The sequence below is a fragment of the Pseudopipra pipra genome, chromosome 6 (assembly GCF_036250125.1).
Source record: "Pseudopipra pipra isolate bDixPip1 chromosome 6, bDixPip1.hap1, whole genome shotgun sequence".
NCBI lineage: Eukaryota > Metazoa > Chordata > Aves > Passeriformes > Pipridae > Pseudopipra > Pseudopipra pipra.
In genome coordinates, this window is record NC_087554.1 from 31,630,139 (window position 1) to 31,655,275 (window position 25,137).

General features: G+C 35.7%; 1 protein-coding gene across 26 annotated transcripts in view; it reads right to left on the reverse strand.

Moving 5' to 3' along the window:
• Nucleotides 1–25,137, reverse strand: part of GPHN (gephyrin) — a 284,198-nt gene that overhangs the window by 60,126 nt on the left and 198,935 nt on the right. For 12 of the 26 annotated variants that reach the window (XM_064658384.1, XM_064658383.1, XM_064658388.1 and 9 more), the window contains 3 exons: nt 11,038–11,094; nt 8,975–9,046; nt 2,940–2,981 (listed from right to left, as the gene is read on the reverse strand). The exons of 5 other annotated variants lie outside the window; for them this stretch is intronic. In XM_064658384.1, the coding sequence (XP_064514454.1) occupies nt 2,940–2,981; nt 8,975–9,046; nt 11,038–11,094 (171 nt within the window). The remainder of the gene's footprint in view (nt 1–2,939; nt 2,982–8,974; nt 9,047–11,037; nt 11,095–25,137) is intronic. 9 more of the 26 variants (XM_064658385.1, XM_064658387.1, XM_064658394.1 and 6 more) reach the window with 4 other exon arrangements.

The window sequence follows — 25,137 nt, forward strand, 5'->3', positions numbered from 1 at the left end:
CAATGCAGAATACGCAGGTACCGTTTCTCTTCTGCTGGAAGATCTTCTACTTCTTTAATCAAAGACCTCCTATGTGACAGCAAATCCTCGATAGTACACTCACTTTCCTTTTTGGCAATGTACCAGTGCCAATCAATCCAATTCCAGAGCTTTTCTTAACAATGAAAATTGCGAGGAAATTTTTTATGATGAATCTAATACATCTATTTCCTAAAAACAGAATTCAGAAACCATTAATATGAGGTTCTCCCTTTTATCTTTCGTTGTACCTTTGTCAGAAGGCACATTCAGCTGAATTCCCACAGCACTGATTCCATTTCTCTCGTCATTGTGTTCCTGATATCATCTGAAGGTCCAAAGCTATTTGGTGATGACTTGGGCAAAGAAAAGTAAGAACCTCCAAACCTGGTGCTTTAAGAATTAGCTTAAGAAAAATATTTTCTTGGAATAAGAACCACAGAAATAGGTGTGGACATAAGAAACAACCTTGAGATCCTATTAAAAATGTGGTCCTTTTTTCCCTCCTGCATATGAGACATTATACAATACAATATTACTCATTTTCTTCCCCTGATCAAAACTGCTGGCAGGCTTTCGGACTTGATTTAACAATACTTCAGTTTGGGACATTTCCTATCATGTCATTTAGAGGCCAAGATGTTGTTTACTCATAGCAACCTTTCCCATTTTCCAAAATAATAGCAGATGACATTGAGCATTGCTTGATATGGATCCTGACATTAAGTTGTATTTCCAAATGAAGAGTCTCTCACAAAGACAGAAGTGAGACTACAAATCCTTTACAGACCCCAGAGAACCTCCAAGCCCTTCCTGCCTCTTCAAATAGCTACAACTGCTACAGAGACCTTAAATTTCAATTTATTTGTTCCTTTGGATCTGTCACTGGCTCGAATGGCCTATTCAAAAATACACAGGGTGATACCCTGCCACCAGAGAATAATGTATCTGCATTTTTTTTACACTTTCAGTTTGCAGTTTAAAACAGGACTGTTTAGGTCTTGCACTGTGTGTTCCACGAGCATGAAATTCTGATTTCTGATTAGCCAGAAACTGTATCAGAAGATGCCTGCATTTTAGATAGGAAGACCTTGCCCTTGGACAGAGCATAAAGGATGAATTGCTTTCACAGTCTTGCAGTGGCATCTTGATACTTCAGCTAGCAGAGTCTTTTCTACAAATTGCAAATAAGTGATAGCTTCGGAGAAGGCAAAAAAGTTTTTGGAATCTGATCAAGCAGGAGACCCATACATGTTGACTAGTCACCAGCTGCAATACCTTGGTATGTATTTCTTTCAAAGACAGTGATCCCTCCATAAAGTGGAGGGAAGGACAAATGACTGAAGTTGCAGGCAAAGCACGAAGAGTCCAGTTTCCCTGTAAGTGACTCATTGATTCAAAATCTCTAAGAGCATGTTCACCATTTTTGCTGATGGTGATCCACTGCTTTTTCTTAATTTCATACAGATATTCCGAAGAACGGAGTGAGGATGGCTTCTGTCTTGCATCTGTAAGCACTAAACTTAATTTCTTGCCCCTGTATTAGCTCAGAAAAAAGTGTCTTTGTATGCACATGAATACAGTATAATTTATTTATTCTGTATTGGTGTTTTGATGATAATGATAAAAACAATGAGGCTTTCATACAATACAGTAATGAGTTACAATAACTGCAGAATACGTATCAGGTGCTTTTAAGAACAAATACTTGATTATTTTTAGAATTACTTGTCTTCTGGCGCAGCCAGACAATAACTATTGATCCATTACAGAAAAACTGGTAAGCACCTTTCTTCTTAAGAACTGTTCTATTATATCTTTTGCCTATTCGTACACTGAAACTAGGAAAAAACCTTCTATTACTAAGGATAAGGAAGTGCTAGAAATGATTGCTTGAGAAGCTGAAGATTTTGAGAACAAATTACACATCAGCAAGGTACTGGTTACACACAGATCCTTCTGTTTAGGGACAAACTGATCGAGTAGGTAAGCTCTTTATGCTTGCATTTTGTATAATTTTCATGAATTCAGATCAGGTCTAGAACTTGGCCCACAGTGTGAGATAGAGCGAACTGTTAACTTTTTATAAGATCTTGCCAACTTTAAGGGATTATTTTAAAATACAGAATAAATAACTATATCTGCTCAAGACTGATTCAGTATAGCAAGTCCATCTTTTTTATACTCTTCCATTTATCAATTATAATAATATGCTGAAGCCTAATCTTTACATAGCAGGTAATGGTGTTAATTTGACAGTATTTTATAAACTCTGTTTCTATCCCATGATATTGTGAATTCTAGTTTATCTTAACATACTTCTTTTTCCCCCCATTCTAATTACAGTTGAAAGTATTTTTATTTTCAAGTCCTGTTAAGATGGTACCATACCTCATTGTAGAAGATGATCATGAAGCTGATACAGAAGTATTTAAAATGGTTTATGCATTTTGGCAGGCCGTGACCCAAGCCAGAGCTTTGTGAAATAATAATGAACTTCAGATATAATGAACACACCTATATCTAGACAGGTAATTAGTAATTACAACTTTACAGAGTCTTTCCAGTTTCACTATCTGAAAAGAGGTCAGACTAACTGGTGCAGCATTTGGCATTTTCTTATTTTTATTTTAATGTAAGAGATAACTAAGTATGCTTTATCATACAGTTTCAGCTCATGTGCTACGTAGCAGATGCCTAGCTAGACTATACATCATGGTGGCCCCAGATTGGTACAGTGATTTTAAAACCACGCTGAACATGGTTGCAGATTGATCATGCAAAATCTGCCCCCCAAGCTGATTTTTCCCCACTTGTGCACAGTGCAATGCAAAAAAAAAAAAAGAATAAGAGTAAATGAAATCAAAAAAGTGTGATGGGTGAGCAGGTCGACTGTGTGAGAGAACACGTGCAAAGTATACCTCAGAAACACTATAGGTGGATGAGCACGAAGGGAGTCGAGCCTGGTTGTGCAGTGGGGAAAAGAAAACATTGTTAAAAAAGAAATGGTGGCACAGTAAGGGTCTCAGAAAGTTTTCTGTATAGGTGGTTCCAGCACTGAGATAGTAACAGGGGGTTCATAAAGTTTCCATGACCAGCTGTTTCATAGACTCCAAATTTATGCCTTTTAAGGTGGAAGCTTCTTGAAAGAAAAAAAAAGTGTTGTATTTGAAAAATAATTAAAACTAATGATGAATCTGAAGACAACTATCAATCCTTCCTCCTCTAAATAACTGACAACACTATCCTTAGGACAATAAGGTATTCCAGGATGAAACTTTACTCTTTAATTTAAAACTATTAGTTTTATTCTAACTCTGCAAAGGCTATAATGTGAAAACCCATTAGAGGTCCTGTATATCTTTATGTGTTGACATACTCAGAACCAGCATTTTAACAGTGGAGGTTCTTCTTCAATCTCACTGCCCCAAAAACCAGAATAACTTGCAAAGTTCAATGACTAGTGGACAAATATAGGTTGGTAGAAAACTGCAGATTATGCCTCTAAGCAACATAAAGTCTGTGATTCTCGAGGGACTCTGTCCACTGTCAGAAGCTTGCAGTTAATTGGTAACACTAGTTTTACTGATTGCTTAAGACACGTTTTGTTTATATGGGATAGCCAATACTCTAAACTATTAATCACGCAGACATGAATCAAATATTAAAAAAGGACTCTCCAGTAGTTTATAGGAAAATCCTTTCTTTGGGTGAGAATATTTCATGTTTCACTGTCTGTGAAGAATGAGTAAAAGCAGCCTAATAAGTGAAAATTAAAAAGACATGGTTCTTATAAATGCACTAAAAATCTCCTATTGATTTTTTTTCTAGGGGGGAAATATTAATTATGAGAAGCCTTAGCAAAACTTCCTTAGACTTAAAAAACTGTACAGCAGTTTAGATATATTTGTGGTAAAGACGAATACAGCAAGAATTTCCACATAAGTTATTACTGACTACTTGCTGACTTAGGTATATAATAGACTGAGTAGAGAATATGGTATTCATAAGAAGTCTTTGAAGAATATTCTTCAGTCTCAAATGTGTATTCCATATTTTTTCATTGAAATACAAAATATCACTTCTACAGTCACATTGGTCTGTGTTAAATTATGTCTCCATTATATGTTTCTATACAATTGATTTTTCCTCCTTGAAAAGTTTTTAATACTCTGAAAATATTTTTGTTCCTTTCTTGCATTGTGCATTTCATTTGCTCTTCCAGATAACACTACCAAGAAAATTTGAATCACTTCACATCATCTTAAATATTCACATCCTTAGCACGTTCTTCAACTGATGAAATGTTTTTTTATGTTGAGATGATTTGCAGAAGGATTAAGACAAAACCAGAAAATTCCTTCAGACAAATAGCAAGAGCAAATTCCACAGTTTTAAGAAATCAATTATTATTCTTAAACAGTTTATTTTATAATTAAAGAAAAAAAGAAAAAAGAGAGATCCTCTTCTGACAGAGCAAAAACTGTTCCTAGAAACATTGCTTTTGAAATCTTTCTAAGAAAGACAGGTGTGCTTTTGCTCAGAACAGGGGTGCAGCTATTCACCCAAGTCTTTTGGATGAGTTTCTAATTAAGATTCTCATAAATAATGTCCAGCCATTGTTCCCATGGTTTGTCTTCCAACAGCATGGAAAAAAACATTAGCTTGGGCTTTGCAGGTGAGAATCCAAAGTATGTAGTAATAGCAAGAAGCATCACAGCATCAGTTTTTAAAGTCTGAGCAACTAGATTAACAAAAACAATGGTGAGGAAGTTTGGAACCATACTCCATAAAGATCTCACTCTGTCTTCTCCTCACACCAATTCACAAGGGGTATGGTAGACACTTGTGTGCTTTAATCTTCTCTTAGAGAACTACTACAAGTAGAATACTATTACTTTCCTTGTCAAAGTATCCTGTAATCTAATTATCCATATTTTCATTAATAATGAAACCATTTAACTTCATTTTTATTCCAATTAGAATTTAATAACTGCAAGTAATTTTATATTTTCTTTTTCATAGTTCTAATTCTATAGAAGCAATGATAATATTCCCTTCCGCAAGATACCAGTATATTTTATTTCTTCCTATGCTAAAAAACACACACACACAATTTTCCTTAATCTCCTAATCTTACTTCAAAATTAATTTTTTTTATGTATAGTCTCTCAATGTACTTATTTAATTTTCTCATAATGATTAAATCAAAGATATACTGAAGTGTTCTAGTCTCAAAATGACCTAATGTTCTTGAAGAAAGGATTATGCTCACAGCACACTCCTGCCATGGGGATTGTTGTGTGTTTTATCTTCAACTGGATCACACAATGTGACTGTTTAATCTGCTGCACACTTAAAATTTCCTGATCATTTCTATATGTTGCTTTCTTGCTAACTAGTTTCCATTTTTAGCATCTGCCCAATTCCAGGATTTTGTAAGCTTCTGTGCTATTAAAATTAAATGTCAGTCCTTTTCCAAGCTCCTTGGATGCTTCTGCAATCTATCACCAACTCTACTTAAAATTTCTTGTCATATATGAACTTAAGTGATTATTTCTTCCAGTTTGACAGAAGGGGCAGCTCTCCTTATTTTGCATGCTACTGGACAACCCCTACATATAATGATAGGTGAAGCTAATGTGCTAATGTGCTCTTTCCCCCCATGAACATTCAATTTAAGGGTCAAATTATCAGTCAAAGAAATTCCCCACCGTGAGAATGATTTAAGAAGAGCTATGCCTATTTATATCAACTGAGAACCTGGTTCAAATGCTGCAAGAGCAATTTGTTGTCAGCTGGAAGGCTTTATTGGCTTGACTCAGATCTTTAATAATGGAATATTAGGATCAAGAACAAAAATCACGTAAATGTAATCCTTCATCATGGCCAAAGAAGGCAGGTACTTAAAGTCAGACAGAAAATGCATGCAGGAGACTGTAGACTCTGAGAGACACAGGCCTGTATGAGAAATTATTATCCCAGTTCCATTTAACATAATCTATTGACAGTATTTGGCCTCTGCTATGAATTCTGAGAATGTTTTTCCTGAACAAATCCAGAATCTTTGACTTGGAACCATACTGGTTAAAAGCCACAAAAAATTGTTTGGCATATCACTTGGAAACTCTGTGTAGAACTTCTATACGTAGATTTAAATTTTTTTCTGATGGGCTTTCCATAATATTTTTCTGCAGAAATTAAACTTGCATTTGAAATTCTTAGCCTGCACAATTACAAAAAAAACCAAACCCAAAAAATCTCCAAAGCACAGACCGAAGCATTATTGTTCTGCTGAATTTCACAGTAATTCCACACTTTCATAAGGGTATTGGTTTTAGCAGGTATTATGAGTTCTAAAATATAAACCAGTCAACTCTTTCACTGTTGATCATGTCAGTAGCAAATACACTTGCTACATTAAGTTGAACAGTGGGGGAATGCTAACATATCCAAGTGACAGAACACTATTTTTTCTCAACAATTCAGTGTCAAACCAGTCTCTGGGAGGGGCCAGAGTATTAAGTAATGAAAATAACTTCAAGATGAATGAATTTCTCAAGAAGAAATGCAAAACCAAATCTTAGGTCAGGATTAACTTTTTGTAAATGGGTTATGTGTTACTGCTGATATTAAAACGTATTAAAAACGAAAACTACTCAACCTCCAAAATTGCTTAATTAACTCAAATTTTCATGCATGTTTTCAGTGCAATTTTATTTCAAATATCTAGCAGGCTTTCTAAACTTTTGGTGGCATCGGGGATATTCTGCAGAATTCCAGTGTTTCCTACATATTTCCAATAGCCTTTGAATTTAATCCAGAAAGCAAGTCTTTGCAATTCATTCTGGAACAAAGGTTCCACCTTAATGGTATTTTGCAATACACAATTGTGCAATAGCATTTCATTTTCACTTATGGAGCTGGCCATCAGATACTACATGCGTCCCCTCCCATACCATTCAATAGTTTTGCCATGTTGTAGGAGTATCAGCAACTTACATCTAAAACCCTTTCCAAAAGCATATGGAAAAGATGAAAATTATTTTAACAATGAATTATTAACAGATTCCTCATTTTTTTTTCTCCAATTCTCCTCTATTGAGAACTGCCCAATATTTCTTTTCTTCAATCAGTCATTTGTATATCGTTTTTTAAAATGCTGTCCTGTCTAAAATATCCATTATTACTGCATGAGTCAGAGCAGCAGTGACAAAGCAGTACATTTTAGCAATGTGCCCTGCTTGTTTTAAGAAACTTAAAGGCGTATGCAGAATATGTGGAACATTTCTTTGTTTAATTACTTACATTCTTTACTGACTGACTGACTTAGATCACGTAGGGTATGGTCAGGAAATAACAGATAAATTGCCACAGAGGAACAGGACAATTTCATGTAGGAACAGGACAACTCATGTAGTCATGTTGTCACGGCTAATGTAGTCACAGCTTTTAATTTGAAATCTTTCCCCATGTGACAATCTGTGACATAATGTGTGATTATAACATCTTTTTTGTAGTACAAGATTTCACAGCATAATTTTTTTTCCTGGCTTTATATTTATTCTTAAGCATTAAATCACAAATTTAAGAATGAGTAGTTTAAAATAAAGGAACTTGTTTTATCTTGATTGTGACTAATAAATTTGAGTTGCCACCAAATCTGAAATATGACACAGTTTGGTCCCTTCAAAACTTGATTCTTAAAAGATTTGCCAGGAAAAATATACTGTTCTTTAATCAAAGTTATTTTATAGAAACTGCAAAATATTAGCAGTTCGATTTCCTTGTATTTGACCTGCAAAAGATTATAAACTCAAGAACTTGTATTTGACAATAAGCAGTAATCATCTTTATGTCAGATACATAGCTGGATAAGCAAAAGCACCCCAAGGGGTAAAAATTATCAAATTGTTATCATTACCAAAATTATCTTGCACTGTATAACCTTAGTGGATTATGCATTAGAATGATAGTGCTGAGAATGACAACAATCACAGTGTATGGAAGACAAACAGGACATGAATCCAAAGAAATTATTCAGAGAACCTTCAGTGAATGGATGTGCAAAGGGATAAAGGGTTACTAAGTTTCACATCTACTATGCTAAAAGTGTCATTTTTTCCTAATTTTCATTATACACAAAATTATGTGGCTTAAAGTCACTTCCATAGAACTGCTGATCTTAATTTATGAGTTGAACTACTAAACATGAGGTACTGCTGTCTGTAATGTTATGCTGGATTTAACTTGCCTTATTAAATATTTCTGTGAAAAATGTGCAACTTTATAGGGGTGTCATGACATACACTAGATTCTAATTATTTTTCACATTTTTTTCATTAAGGAGTAAATGTAATGCATAGGGAATATGCTGCAGAATTTTATGCATTAGTCTGCTAAAAAAACAAGCAACAGAATTTTCACAGCTGTCATTCAGCCAAATATTAACCTAACCCAAAAAGACTGAAGCTAAATACAGAGGTACATGTGAACCTATAGGCTTTTGGGTTACCTTATATTAGCCACAGTTTTTGGTTCAGATAGGACTATCAAACCCTGGCAGAAGAATTATCCTTTTAATTAAGGGCATCTGTTTTATTTATTGCTAAGTTTAATATTCAGGAAACTTTTAAATATGCAACTTTGATTTTGGAAGTTTTAGATATGCAATTTTGATTTTGGAAAGGGATTTTTTTTTTTAGTTTCTGTAAAGCCAAGCAGTTTGATTAGCATTGATTAAAATGCAGTAGGATGTCCTTTTAAACAAGCTGTCAATTAGGTCAGGTTTCTCATACACATTAAAATGAAGCCCCAGCTAGAAAAGAAAGAAAACACAAAGGGAGAAAGAGAAGGAGAAAGGAAAAAGATGGGGATGAGAGGACAAACCAATCAGATTTGGTGTTACCAGCCAGCAGAAGTTTTAAAAAAATCAGATGACCGAGTGAAATCGTACATTTACTCGGAGAGAGCATCCTTTGACATTGCCTTCTAGGTGATCTCTGAGCTCCTTCCGCTTTCGACGGAGCTACATGTAAACATCAGGAAATGAATTGAAAAAGCAACCTGTTCTCATAATTGTTTTTTTTTCTTCATTTTTATTTTGTTCTTTTTTTTTGTGTCTTATTTTGTTTTTAATAAATCATAGTTTAACGCATTTCTCACTGCCTCTGCCAAAACATTTCAAGACATCAAAGTGCTTTGAACAACATGGACACACAAGCTCAGTAAACTTGGAATCTGGAAGCAAGACATCTTTGCCTAACATGGCTCTTTCCCACTACAGGAAAAAAAAATTGAAAAATCAAGAGAACTATCATTCTAAAGCTACTGAATTTCTGCTACACTGTTTATTATGTACGTATTTATTTATTTCCTTGTTTATTGGTAAGGCTGTGTCTAGAATTTATTTCCATAAAGAATAATTTTTAGAGGTAAATTTTCATGTTTGGGAACCTCAACTAGGATTTCCCATTTTCTATAAGGAAGATTTTGTGTCTAAATATGTATTTTGGGTCATAGAATTAAATCTTAGGCAATCAGATACAGAAATATTCATCCAAAATTAGGTATCATTGGGTGTCCATAAAAATAATAGGTGAAATCCACCACATAAATAAGCTACATCTTCTGCATATATACATGCATTACGAATCTAGAATTGTATGTGATGACCCAAGCCTTAAGACGCACAGGTCACTGTAGTTACATACACAATTTTCAAAAGCACCATAGAAACTGTGCTGTCTTTTATTTTCCTCTATGTGAATTCAGTGGTCTGAATGTCTGCCACTGAAACAGTGCCTCATTCATGTACAGTGCTCTTCTCATCTACACCGTAATTAAAACCTCTTCCCAAATCACAAGATGAAAAGATAAAGCCTCACAGACAGTGAGGAATGCTACAGATGCCTCTAGCTAGAACCTGTATAAACAAGTAACGACTGCCTTCTTTTTCTATGTTGAGATCAATTTAAGTGGTGGCATTACTGGAAAAAGGTACATAATTAATCTTTTCCCTCCCCTTCTTTGTGCTCAGTGAAACAACATTTTCACAAAGAGCAGCTGTAGAACAGTGTTAGAGAACAGAGAGGATGGCTTGTCCTGGAACAAAGGCAATACATTCATATACAAAACCAAAACCAAAACAGAGGTAAAAAAACAAGAAGGTAGAAAAGGCAAGGAGAATGCACAAGAAAAAAAAAATTAGTGCTTGAGAAAGTGCTAAAAGGAAATAAAGTGGGGAAAAGTGAAAAATTGGATAGTTGAAATAGAGGCAACTCTTGAAAAGGAACCTAAACAAAATGGCTTGGATTGCATATGATCAGCATCTTGGTTCCAAACCATTTATCAGGGTGTAACACTATGCATGGTGGGTACTGTTTTAGATATCTGCCTGTTCTGTTAAGCAATCTAAATATTTGGGCATGTTTATACAAACATCAAAAGGCAGAAGATACTAATTATCAGCAAAACAGTGGCTCCATTCATAGACTCTTGTGAATCTCTCATTTCATCTTTATTTACTCCGGTATATTTTTCTTATTTAAAGGCTACATATATATGAAATATTCAACTATCTTGTAATGGTGTTTTGCAGAATTAAATGCAAAAAGCGTCAACACTATAAAAGTTTAATTATGTTTGAAGATGGGAAGCAGTAGTTTGAAGATGAGTAAGCCACTTCTCCACGTAACAGGCAACAAACAACAGAGATCAGAGAAGTGGTTTAATCATGATCACCAAATTACAGGCACTTCAAGAAAGTTGTTACTATCTCTTATTTGTAGTGACATCCAAAGCTACCTAACTGGCAGCCTGCCTTCAGTAGGTTGTTCTATGTGTAGCACAGAAACAAACAAAATGTGACCCAACAGCAATAAGAATACTGAAATAAAAATGATGGGATGGTGAGAAATGGAAAAGTCCCTTCCCTCCCTCCCCTCACCTCCCCCTTCAAAAGGAAAAGTGTAGGCTATAGAAGAAAACTTGCAAAATAAATGTTAGAAACATATTTACTTTGAGGGATCCAACTCTACTAGCAACTCCTTTGCTTTCATCCGGCCGTCTAATTTGCTACAATGGGGGAAGATGGGTAAAAAAGACAGAAGAATAAAGAAAAAGTGAACTTAAAAAAATTTCCACACAATCAGTTAGCAGTACATGCAAGACATCAATTTGACTCTCTGAGACACCTCTAGAGGACAAAGACACAGACTCTTAACTTCTGAAATAAATGATGCTTTATCATGGCATTTTAAACTTGCTTTGTTGATCATTTTTATCTCAATATATTACCAATCCGGCACACATGTTGCATGCTAAATTCACTAACATTTTTGAAAGAATACGTGTTACTTATCTGATTTGGATATTAAGAATAACGAAGTTCTTAAACTCTCACTGAAGAAAAAGCACCCTATACCTTCTTCAAATCATATGATCAGCGTATGCTATAACTGGGAGCCTGCAAGTATCATGACTGATACTTGACAGAATGCAATACAGATTCCTACTGACCCAGGTCTAGAGATTTTAGCCACTGCTGTCAAGATTCCCAGTTAAAAATTATGCTGCCCAACCAGAAAATTTTAATGCCAGACCAACATTAGATTTTTATTTTAAATATTAAAATATACCACATATATAATCTCCAACATCTTCTACCTGATTACTTTTCCTTTATTATACACATTTTTTCCTATATGATTCAGAGTATGAAAGAAACAAATCAGGTAGCTTCTCAAAAGGATTCATATTTTTAGAAGCATAAAACACTCATTTACAGTAAAAGTTCTTTTCAGAATTGCTGAATCTGGTAAACAAATGTCTTTACTGATAAATTGAACTTGTGTCATCTGAAATAGAGAAGACGACAATAAAAATTACTTTAGCAATATCCTTCTAGTCTGAGTCAAGACTAATTGAAAGTTTTTATTATTTGATGGTTGTTTCATAGCCTAAGTAAAACAAAATCCCACACAACTGAGGTGAACCCTTTCAAACCACACTAATTGTCTTTTCTTTAAGAAATCTCATCAAGGAAGCCAAAGACTGAATGAACCACGGAAATTCAATGATGCTTTATGCTCTCTGGAGGACACTAGCAGAGGCACAAGTTAAATTGTCCTGTTTCTTTTTACCTGAGCCATGTAAAATGGAGAAATTCTTACTCAAAACTCAGTCAACGGAATGTTTTTTTTTTAACTTGCATTTGATTCTCAAGAAAACAATGCAACTAAACAATATATTAACAATTTAAGTATTTAGTTCTGATAGGGTGTCCATTAGAAAAATACACTGGAAATACTTATGTTAATCGTTGCTTTCCTTCCCTGGTCTTATGGCATTAAAATAGCATCTGATTTAAACTCTCAAGTGAAACACCCACATTACTGTTATCATGGGACTCCAAGTAAATCTCCAATCAATTCTAATATACTAAGAAGAAACTGTCATTCTTAAATAAAATATGTCTCCTTCAGAAGACAAATTCAATTAAAATGTATGCAGTTATAACCTAGTTGCTATATATTTCCTAACTGAGGAAAAGAAAAGGAAACCTCAACTGGGAAAAAAAGATCCTTATCTGAAAAGAAAACATCAGGATCTAGAGCAAAGATACTTTCCCCAATATCCTGGTTGAGATACTACCACTTCCAGGTAATAAGACATAATCTACTAGAACCCTAATTCATCTTACTAATTTGAAACTTTTTTCAAAAATAATATATTTAGTTTTGTTTTGAAAAATGAGAAAGAGAAAAAAAAATAAATGCTTATGATCTCACATGGAATGCTTATAATCTCACATGGAACTAGATCATTAAGAAAAATGTTACATAACACAGAAACCCGAGGAAAAGTTCTAAGTGGCAACAATATGCATTGCACTTCAGGGAAAATGTTTTTCTTGAATTACTCACCAATATGGGTATTGTGGCTGCTCAAGTTGTGGTGAAGGTTTAGGATTCAGTCAGAAATGAGATTGGAGATACTACAGGTGCATATAACTGATATTACTTACTCTTTCTTTCTTCAAAATATATATAGAAATACATAAACAATGTGTACACTACAAGCAACGAAGTTACAAATGCTTGGACATATGAATTACAAGGAGATAGCCTAAGGTCAACTCTTGTTTTACCTCCATGGCACTGTTAATATACATGAAAATGTGTTTTCTACAGTAATCTTGCAGAGTACAACTTGAACACTTCTCAAGGGATGAATCAGTGTTATATGAGTATTGGACAAGCTATACTACATATGTCCAAGGAATTAAATAGCGTGCTATCAGGAAGGCAAGTGACAGTAGGAATAAAAAAAATACATTTTTTTTTCTCGGCAAATACCACAGAAAGGAATTCAGGTATATTCTTATCTTTCTCTGGTAAACTCCTGTATGATGATCTAGAATTTGACAGATAAAGTACTAATTCAGAAAATGGCATGGATTATACACTCCTTGTTTTTCAGAAACTCACTTAGACACAAGAACCCCATCACAGATGAACACTTGTAGTTATAAAAGATTACGATGAAAGGTGTGTAAGCGTTCTAAATCTGTAGTATCTATACCATAACACAAGCTAAATAAGTGGATTAAGAGATGAGGCAGGAGCAACACCAAGTAGTTATTGGCAAAATGTTACCTGAAAGACATGAAGGTTTGAGAACACTGAAGGTGGCGAATTAAGATACTCAATGTAATGAAGAAAGAAAGGTGCTGTGTAGGCAACATTCCAGGAAACTAGTAAGGTATAATGCACTGACAGTTAAGATAAATGCATTATATTTACATCCCTTTCTTATTACAAGGCACTACTAGTAGGATTTAATAGCTAAAGATTAGCCACAGGTGTCCCTACCCTGACACCTGAAGAACAAGGTGGAGTTACAGTTGGAGCAGAATGAGATAGGAAGCCAGTGGAAGAAAACTTAGGAAGCAGGGAAAACAGAACCAAATAGTTAGCAAAGAGGAATGCTCAAATATACTTAATGAACTTGTTAGAAGATGAGTGAACAGAAAATGTTTTCTAAGCAGAAGTCTTGCATATGGTTTCATTATTATTCCTCTACCTTCTACCTAATAGAGCACATGAGAAATGTACCTGTTAATCTTCATCCTAGATTTTACTTCAGAAAAAAGAATTTAAAATACCTAACCTTAAATACATATCTAGACCAGCAGTTATACTTGTCATTAAGAAAGAACAGCTCTGAACAACTAGCTAATCTGAGACTCTGCCTTTTGTTGGATTATTTAAAGGAAGAGTTCCACAACAGGAGAAACAGCCTCAAATATTTAGCACTATCCATCTTGAACTCCTTCCCCTTTCTGATAATATACTCTGTGTGGGCTACTCTAAAGTTTCCCTGCTTACACTCTGACAAAGAAATTGGAATGTTGCCAGACCTAAAGCTTTCAAAAATGTGTTTTCCCATCCACATTCACCAAAAAGCCAAACTTCTGTCAGACTTTTCTTCGAAATCCTGGCCAATACATGCATTGTTCATAATGACAAAAACTTTTTGATATGACCAATTTACTTAATTCTGAAATTGAATAAATGCAACACTCACAATGTAAACTCTTTACAGCAGTAGTTTAAAAAGATGTCAAGTACCTCATTCAATGGTTTGGGCATGCAATATTGGAATCACAATAATGAAGAGATCAGCATCCAAAACAAGTTCAGATTATTTGCTGTTCTCCCACTTGATTACTACACAGAGATCAACGATGAACAGTGAGTAAAGACAAAATATAGAAGAAAAACAGGGGCATGAGTTTCCAGTCCAGGTTAAAGAGATATTTTGTGAAAGGTAGGTGGACGTATAAAAGCAAAAACAAAGAGTTTAATATATTTTTAATGTTGCAGCAAATCAATTTCTTTCAACTTAAAAATGCATTATGCATAACTTTTACATTCATGTATGAAAAATAGACTTGCACTTGAAAGTATTTTTACTTCTGCACTTTTAGGTCAGACAAACACCAATTAGATGGGGCTTCCTAAATAAGCAGGGAGTATTTTCAAACAAAGGAAATACAGGCTCCTCTAAAAGAGACATATATTCTCAACCAATAAACATATTCCTGCCTGTGCATTATACTGCAGTATGGCATAAAAGTTTTATTATGGTTGCTGCACTTCATAGATAATGGTAAATCTACAAAAGCATAATGTATGTGAATGCTAATGAATGCCAATAAAACATCATTATCATACCATCACAAATTTTGCTCACACTGCCCACATTGTTTTTTTAAATGGGCACTACTCCTCCCACTGTTCCATGTGCAGATAAGGGAATAAACACAGTGCAGGTGGAACAATCAATGGTAGAAAGTAATGTAATTTTGTTGCAGTATTGAAGTATCATCACTAGATCAAATGCTTTGTTAACACATATAGTGGCAAAAATAATGTAACCACGTCCTTATACAAAAGGCTTGGTAATACACTGGTTATTTTACACCAACATGTGGCAGCCTAGTTCTTCAAAAATATCTAGTGACTTAAGTGAAATTTAATGGTCAGAAATCAAATCTAAAAGTTGGTAGGTAAAATGCACAGCCAGGGAAAGACAGACTACAACAAATACAAACATTATATAGTATGTCTCTATTTGTAGTTTGCAACCAGGCTTGTCTATCTCGCATTGGCCTCTTTAGCCACCAGTGCGCCTGTAACAAATACGGGTAGAGTCCTTCTCAAATCTTCGTTCGTGAAGCCCAGCCATGATGATGATTTGTAGTGACTTCATGTCCTAAGACTCATTTAAACTGGAGATCTGGGCATACGAGAGCTGGGTCCTCACTTCCATCATGCAGTTAACAGTTGCACAACCCTCCTGTCACACAGCTGAAGGTTCGCAAACCCTTCTACCAGCTCAAGGCTGCCTTCCTCCCAGTTCTTCCTGACCACAGCCCTTTCTTTTCTCATAATGCTATTGCTGCCTCCTGGATCCAAGCTACCTCCTACTTCAAACCTCTCTAAGCCCTGCAGCCTCATCACTCAAGAGCCACAAATACTGCTTTGCTTTGTTTTAGACCTTTACCACACAACCTTTACATTCAATTTCACATCAATTCAATACTTTAAATTATTGCATTTCAGAACTGCTTGAACATTTTTTCACTGTCTGCTGGCACATTTTGTTCCCCCATTTATTCTCTTGCTTTCTCCACGAAGGAAAGCAGAATTTGCACCTCATGCTCCTAGTAGAGCTTTTCAAAACCCAAACACCTGTTGCATATATCAGAAATCTGTCTTGGCAAGCAGGAATAAGGTCATATTTAAGGAAAAAATAAAGATATGTTAAGTCCTAGGTGGTGAAGTTTTGTATTCTTTTTGCATACCTTTCCCAAACTGACAATTCACTTCTGAGTGTGCTGCTATTTTACCTTGCTGTCCTAAGCTGAAGTTCTAAAAGCTGCAGCACATACAGAGCTATAGCACATCTAGTGGAGGACAGAGTCCTTTAAACATTTTTAGACATTAAGCTAACTCCTATCAGAGATACCTTGGTGGTCACGGTGAAAACTGTCGCACCAATGAAGTCACTTAGAAGTGACCTGATGGTGTGACAGGCAGGTTATAAATCAAATCAGCTCTCTGGTAGGGTTATAAAGCAAATATTTGCTCTCTTTGAGCACTTCTAGTAGCAAAATTAAGGGAGTGGTGTTCGCACTGGGGCTCAGTGTAACAAGGAAGATCTCATCTTTCTGACAACATCTGGGCCAGTGGGACTTTAAAGGGAAGAGTAAACCTGTTTGAGGATAAGTGCATTTAAGATTTGTTCTCAAATATCTGTTACAGCCTGTACTTTTGACTAGACAGGGCTGTGTTTAGAAAATCTGTATAAAGCTTCTTGTCCCATGTATTTCCTCACATTTACGTGTCCTGAGGAGGTCAACTGTAAAAGAGGAGCGGAAGGGTTGGTAAGGATACTGGAAAAGGGTGTAGCCACTAAAGCCATAGGAAACAATTAAAGCAGTGAGAGGACCTTGGAAGACGAAGTTAAGGTAGAAAGATCTGAGATTCAATTCACTTTGCAGAAGCTTAAAACAATATGACCTTTAAGTGGCTAACTACTTGCAATAACCTGGGAAGCGACTAAGGTCACTTTGTCCATACTGACAGTGCTGTTGAGTGAAACCATTGTCCAAGGAGGCTGCCTAGAAAACTTAATAAAGCAAACCAAGTGTTGCAAAGAACTGCTGTGCCAAACGCATATGAACTCCTTGCTCAAAGGCACTCCTCACATTTTGTAAAAGTTTTTATAAAAGAAAAAAGCAGTCTTAAAAAATAAACTGGAATGAATGGCGCAAATTTGAAAATAGGCAACAGCTGTTTTGAAATCTTGCCAAACCTGTCACTGTTTCTTACAGAATAAATCTACTGTAGGGTAATCAAGTGGGAGGCCCCATTTCCAACACAGTCATTGAAGAGAAATATGTTTCAAATGTAAGCGCTTTGAATGACTCACTTTCAGGACCCAATTTGTCATAGACTTTTTCCATAAATACATTCCTATAGTCTCCAGTATTGCTAGTTTAAATAAAAACCTACATACTGAAATGTATGCAGGTTTTAGTAAATGTAAATATCAATAAATGCCTACAGAAATTCTTGTCCAGTAATACGCAATGATAGTGCGAAAGGGATCAGAAATAGAAAGAACACTTCAATTCCTTTCAAACAAGTAAACATACTGTTGAAACCTAATTGAAGAAATCAAATTCTACCCTATTCATAAATGCCCCTTTTAAAGAGATTATACGTATTTTGCCTTTTAAAATTAAACTAAATGGGTAAGCAGAATAGAGGCAATTAATTTCAGATATTAAAGATAATTTTAAGTGTAATAAAAATGGGGATTCATTTGGATCGTTGCCATCACTAATAATCATCAGAACACATTCTAACACCAAATCTTGAGGCATCAGTGAATAGAATAATATCTTCATGGTCATACAATGTTGAACTTGTATTTTAACATGTCATCAGAGTTTTGTCATAATTTGTGCTGCTACAGTTTATTAATTTTTCAAAGGCAGAAATTTAGAAAAAAATTAAATACTATTTTCTTACATAATCTCTTCAAGAAGCAAACAGAATGAGTTTGCTCAACTAGTTGCCAATGTTCAAAATGGGACAATTCCCTGAAGCACTATAGTGCCTTCTCCCTTTTCCTGTTGTAGAAAATTAAAACAGGAAGAACAATCTTTGATTAATATTTTACTAAACAAAAAGTGACCCAACTAAATAAAAATTTTCTCAAACACAGGCAGTGCACTTGGCACATGCTAAATACTCTTTGCAGATCCAGGATACAGAACTGGATAAGCATTGACCTAAGCCTTACGTGGTTTTAATTACAAAATAAAGGGCTTCTAACTTCCATTGTGAGAAAGGAGGTAATTAGAGTGGTAAGCAGACAAAGAAGTTGAATTTAATAGGGTGAACTGTATTAACAAATTTAGAATGGTCGTTTATGAGAAGGCTGGACAAGTGATTGCGACAAATGTTCTTTTGATTCTAAAAACCTTTACCTTTTCCATCACATTTTTCTCTCATTTCCTAGCACTGTTTATTGATGCTTAGTGATCGTTACAATTTAACAGGACTATTCAATGGAATGGACTTGGTACGCTAGGGATTACAATAATGCTTTCAAAGCTTTCCAGATAAATTTATTTCATCTAATTGCTTAATTGTTCACTTCAGGTACTCTAAACTGTCATCTATTGCACTTGGAACAGATAGAGTAGGACCACACCAAAGAAATATAGCAGCATTAACTTAGTGCATGCATCTTCCTCTGGTATGGTTACACAGTAGACTGTAAACATGCGCACAGATTTTTTTTTTTTTAAACAATCATCCTGAGGAATAGCGAGGCACAGATTGAGGTAGAAGCAAGAACATTAGGCCACATACCAAGTTCTCCTTTTCCAGCCAGGAAATAAGGCACAGGAACTTGGCAGAAGAATGTTAAAGAGAAAGCATCTTGTCCATTTTTCTAAAAACCTTGTGGGGAAACACTTGCTAAATATAGCTACGGTACAAAAACTTGGATAATCAAGATGATGTAAGTATCTTCTTGACAAATGAAACTCTCAAATGCTGCTAGCAATTACTCAGGCTAATTCCTAAAAGAAAATGCCTTGCCTTGTCTATCTTGGGTAAAAAAAAAAAGATGAATGACTATATTCACACTCGATGCATTGCTGTACCGACCTATAGATGCAAGGGTAACATGATTCTGAGAACTAGCTTTTGTAAAAGTGAAAGCTTACCTGCTTCGGTAAAAAAGACACCAGAAATGAGACCTTGATATGAAAGAGTTATTAAAAAAAAAATTCTCAAAATTGAGAAAAGGTTTATATTTTCTATGCCTTGTAGAAGGTACATTGTAAGTGCCAGGCAAAACCAGATGATGACACACACATATTCTAGAGTAAATGGTCTATATGAGCCTTGCATTGGGCTCAATCTGGTTTTAGATAAACAATTTTTGGATAAACTTTTTTTAGATAAGCTGGTTTTTTGGAGAGTTGCTTTTCTTACCACATCAGATCAAGAATGACTTCACATACCATAATGAAATTACCCGATTGCTTGACTACATGAAGATAGACTTGCTCTGAAAGAGGAAGTATTTTTAATATGGATTCAATAAATCCAAAGTGAACAGGTACTCAATTCAAACAAGGCTGATCTTGAAAAATACATTTTTCTGTATCGAGATAAAAGTTTTATCCACCAAGGGCAACAAATGACCACCTTTCATCAGCCTTTTTCAAAAGTACCACTCTGACTTTAGTTCACAGCACTTCATGCAGCTTCTGGGGATACCCCATCAGTAAGAGAAGACAACCTAAAATGGTTTATGGAGCAAAATAAAGAACTGAGCCACTGCGAGATAATGTTGGAATGATAAAAAGCAGGTTTAGATAAAGAGAACACAGTACAGGAAGAAAATCTAACATATTCAAGAGGTGCGGCCAGATGGAGAGACAAATACCCCCTTAGCTGTCAGCTCCTAAAGAGTATAAAAGGTAGATTCAACACTGACTTAATGGATACTGGCTAAGAAGGATGCTAGAGAAGCTGTGGAGAACGTTGTAGCTGGTGCCGCACGTCCTCTCCATCATTTCGGGCAATCCAGACCAGACCAGGTGGGTACACACTTATGGACACTGAACAGACCACTGAATGTATGTATTTTTGTGCTCTTGAGTACATATATATGAAAGGGTGAACGAAATCCTTTTTGTTTTAAAATACATCACCTATCTCTCCTATAATAGCTCGCACGGAACTCTGCTACAGCATCATTAAATTATTTGCTCTAATAAGAAAGAAACAACTAGAAAAAGATTGTTGTTTATCCTTACAGGTACATTTTTAAAATTTCTGATTATTTCATCAAAAAAGAACACAGCAGTAAGTGATGTGGATTATTTATTATGTCAATAGTCAGTGAAGAAACAGAAGCAAGCCTTGCCATACCTGAGCTATTGATTAAGATCAGGCTAATGTATGAATGGACTAAGACACTAAAGAAGAAGAGCAGAAGAAAACCAAATTCCTACAAACAGAACATATGACTATATGAAAATTCAGCCTATAAGATGCATAGTTTTACTCTCAAAATTGTTCTCCATAAACAAGATTAAGTCAATTGGTCTAGGTAACAGGAACTAATATCCCCAATGAAAAAAGAATGAATGGAGATGGGAAGTCAATATTCCTCCTCCAAGAGGCCAACTCCAAAAGGCATCAAAATGATCACCAAGCGCCAACAAACTCAACAAGCATTGGTGAAAGACCAGAACTAGATATATTGAAAATGGAGCTTGAAACAATTCTGTAGAGGTGCAGTCACAGTAATTTCTAATTGAAGACACTGGATGAAAGACACATGTAACTACATTGCTGTTGCGAAAAAGCCAAAATCATCAAACAAACCCAAAAACCCTCATCTTGCGTTATATCAGAATTCAAACCAGAGATTTGCTTTGGATAGGAACTGAAAAGGTGTAGGTAAGGAAACTAATGTGAGAAGGATGCACATCTTTTTCTTAAGGAAATGACAAACTGAAGTTATGAGAATTTGAAAAAAACACTTGGCCTTTGAAGACAGTGTAGTAAGAAATGAAAACTCTTGATCCCAAGACTAATTGAAAAAAACATTTCAAGGAGGAACTGACAAGTTGATGCAGCGTAAGTATACACGCAATGCATGTGTGAGCCAGGATGTATGTACTGAAAGATTATTCTCTTCTGAAGGGATACACATGCAGAATAGCTACAATGTGAAAAAATTAGTTTTTTCCATGGAAAGCCTGAGAAACTTTTTTCTGACATGTTTGGAAGTTTCACTGGGCTCAGGAAAAGAATGAAGTTCTGTAGCTTAATAAAATACCAACCGATTACTAAGAAAGAGAAATGTAGGGATATTTTGCACATTAGAGCTTCTTTGTATGATTCAATATATAGCAGGTGTGAAAAGTAGCTCATTCTATCAATACAAGAATTGTTCTGGAACTTCTGGATCTGATGCCAGTTCCCAACTACTCTAACATCCTTCTTTAGTTCTGTTATAAGCAGTTCTTCAGCATGAGTAAGGGAAGGGAACTAGATTTTGGCACTGCTATACTATTTATCAATATTATTATTATCAATATTACTACTTTTATCAATAAATATAGCACTACTTGAAGCACAGATATTCAATAAATAAAGCCAAGTCAAATAAGTACTTCCACTGAAACTCAATGTTCAGCTTGCACTTGATCCCAGTCTTGATTCTTCCTCTCCAGAGACTTCTTGACAGGTCTATTTTGGTACAAACAAAAAAACCTTAAAAGCCTACCCCTGTAGTTTTGACCTTCCTACAAAGTGAATCTTTGATTTTAGAGAGGATTTCAGTAACTTTGTTTTTATTATTTATGATGTTTTTTTGATAACCCAAGCACACCAAGCAGCTTCTTAGTTACAATGTCTCACTTTTGAAGCTGAAGCAGGTTGTTAACTAACATCCAGGGTTTGTAAACAAAATGTAAACTAAAAATAATACCTGCTAGGGCTCAATTATCCACATGTTTTGCCAGGACAATACACTCTAAACAATAAGGGGAAAAGGTAGTGATTATATGAAAATATGCTAGTATCTTAATGAGTAATTGATTTGAAAACCACTGCTGCACTGTATTGAGAAGAACCCGGGGGATATAGTAGTTTAGTAGCATTAGTAAGCAGGATTCCTCATCTTGAGGCAACTCTGGCTTCTTTCTGCTCCCATATACATTCTCTCAGCATCTCTTTTTACTAAATATAATTTTCTTTAATCCTGGAATGTGCATTAAAAACATTTTAGAGAAAATTAAACGCAGAAATAATCATGAAAACATCAGAATTTTTAGCAGGATCAAGTAACTAACTATGCCTGTGTGTATTTTTACAAGAAAAACCAAGAAATGCTTGCAGTGCTTGGGGTGTGATTTATTCTGTGTAAATGATCCTAACAATTTAAAACATCCTTTGCACTTTCCTATGGTCCTCAACCATATCACAGATAAAGAGCTGTGCTAAAGCACTTGCTACTTAACCCGAGCAAGTTCCTAGGTAGAAAAAACTTCAGCACATGCAAACTTAATAAAAAGGAAACAAACTTCACTTGGAAATTTAGTGTTTGTGTTCCAACTTTAAAATACATTCACATACTTGCCCTATTGCTCTCACCTTGATGATCACCTTAAGAAGAAATAGTAAGAATCAAGATGAAAAAAAAAAAATGCACTCAAATGTATGAAAAACGTCTACACTATGGATAAAAATACAGCTTGCCAAAACATGTCTTGAACAGCTTCTTATTATTAACTAAGAATTTCTGATAAGCATCCCGATCTTTCTTCTACTGAAAAATACTGAATATTTCTACTGAAAAAATAGTAACAATAATTGACAAAAACACCTTCCCAACTCTACCTGCTCTCATCTGCTAATTTCAACAGAGCAGCTGTACATTGGAAGTCAAACACTAGACTGAAAACATAAATCATAATTAGGTTTAATATAAATCCATAGCTCATTTGACTGTGTGGATGTCAATGTACACATTCAAACATTAAATCTGTGGCTCATGACAGGTGTTCTAAGCATCATCTTTCATTGGAAGGAAGCATAAGAAATGACTAAAATAATAAAATATTTTTTGTCACTGAAATAACTCTCATCAGCCTTTTATTTTTTTAAAAAAAGTTTAATGTATTTTTTCTAGGCTATCTCATTTCAGAAATTCTCTGCAACTGAAACATGTACATAAATTGCAAGTATCATACTTTTTACATTGAGAATATTAAGTCTTTAGGTGAATGTCAACTTCTCATGATAAAGACAACAGTTCTTCAAAGGAGACACTAAGCTACAGAAAGTGATCAACTAGCAGAATTAAATGCACTGTGCTACAAAGAAGGTGTGGATGGCTGGAGTGGTGGACAGATGAGATGACCTGTGACTGGAGTGCTCTGTTGTATGGTTTCAGGCTCTTCAGGAGGGATAGGCAGGGCAGAAGAGGTGGAGGGGTGGCACTGTATGTAATAGAAGGGATAGAATCTAGGAAGCTCACAGTTGGCAATGGCACAGTTGCCATTGAGAGCCTCTGGGTAAGAATCAAAGGGCAAACAAATGATGTGGATGTCACTGTGGGGGGGTCTGCTATAGACCTCCCAGCCACAGAAAGGCACGTGGGGGCCCTGGTCAATGGCAAGCTGAATATGAGTCAGCAGTGCCCTGGCAGCCAGGAGGGCCAACCCTGTCCTGGGGGGCATCAGGCAAAGCATCGCCAGCCGGTCAACGGAGGGGATTGTCCCGCTCTGCTCTGCACTGGGGCAGCCTCACCTTGAATATTGTGTGCAGTTTTGGGCACCACAATATAAGGAAGACATTAAGCTGTTAGAGAGTGTCCAAAGGAGGGCAATGAAGACGGTGAAGGGTCTGGAGGGGAAGCTGTAAGGAGGGGCTGAGGTCACTTGGTCTGTTCAGCCTGGAGAAGAGGAGACTGAGGGGAGACCTCATTGCAGTCTGCAACTTCCTTGTGAGGGAAAGAGGAGGGCAGACACTGATCTCTCCTCTGTGGTGACCAGTGACAGAACTTGAGGGAACGGTCTGAAGTTGTGTCAGGGGAGGTTTAGGTTGGGTATTAGACAAAGGTTCTTCACCAGAGGGTGGCTGGGTACCGGAACAGGCTCCCCAGGGAAGTGGTCACAGCACCAAGCTTGACAGAGTTCAGGAAGGGTTTGGACGATACTCTTGGGCACACGGTGTGACTCTTGGGGATCATCCTGTGCAGGGCTAAGTGTTGGACTCGATTGTCCTTGTGGGTCCCTTCCAACTCAGCATATTCTTTGATTCTGTGACTGTTTTGTTAGACTTGAAAAAACTTCTGAAAAGTAGCCTTGCTTGCTCATTTTAGCTGTAGGATAGAGCCTTACATAGGAATCAAAAGCCATCTATCACAACTACAAATATGTAAGGATCTAACTTATCACCAAGGGTTTTGTGTGGTTCAGTTTAACTAAAAAATAGATAGCTAGGGATGGGACAGAAAATCAGCAAGTAAAGTAGAGAAAGACTTTTTCTTATGCAGAATATAAGAAGTTACGGCATGGAAGCAGCAAGATGGAAAAAGAAAAACATACTCTCATCTTAAAAGTACTATTACAGGTTCCTTAGAATCCTTCAGGATAACACTGAAAGAAACTTTGCACGTTGAAGTAGAAGAATTGAACATCAGTGAGACTGATGATCTTGTGAAGTGAAATACTTTGAACACTTAAATGTCACTGAAATGAATTCCTGGCAATAATTTAAAATCTGCCCTTGGTCTTCTAAATCTGCTTCATTTGACTTTGACACACAACATTGCCAAAAATTAAATATTGATTATGCCATTTATATAGAAAAGTGAAGACTTCAACTTGAAAACTGTAATTTTCTTTTATACCAATATCATCTCCCTAAGAGAAGAACAAAATTAGAAATTTGAAATAATGGCTCAGTCATTTGCTCTGGATATATTCTTCTAAGTTATCTG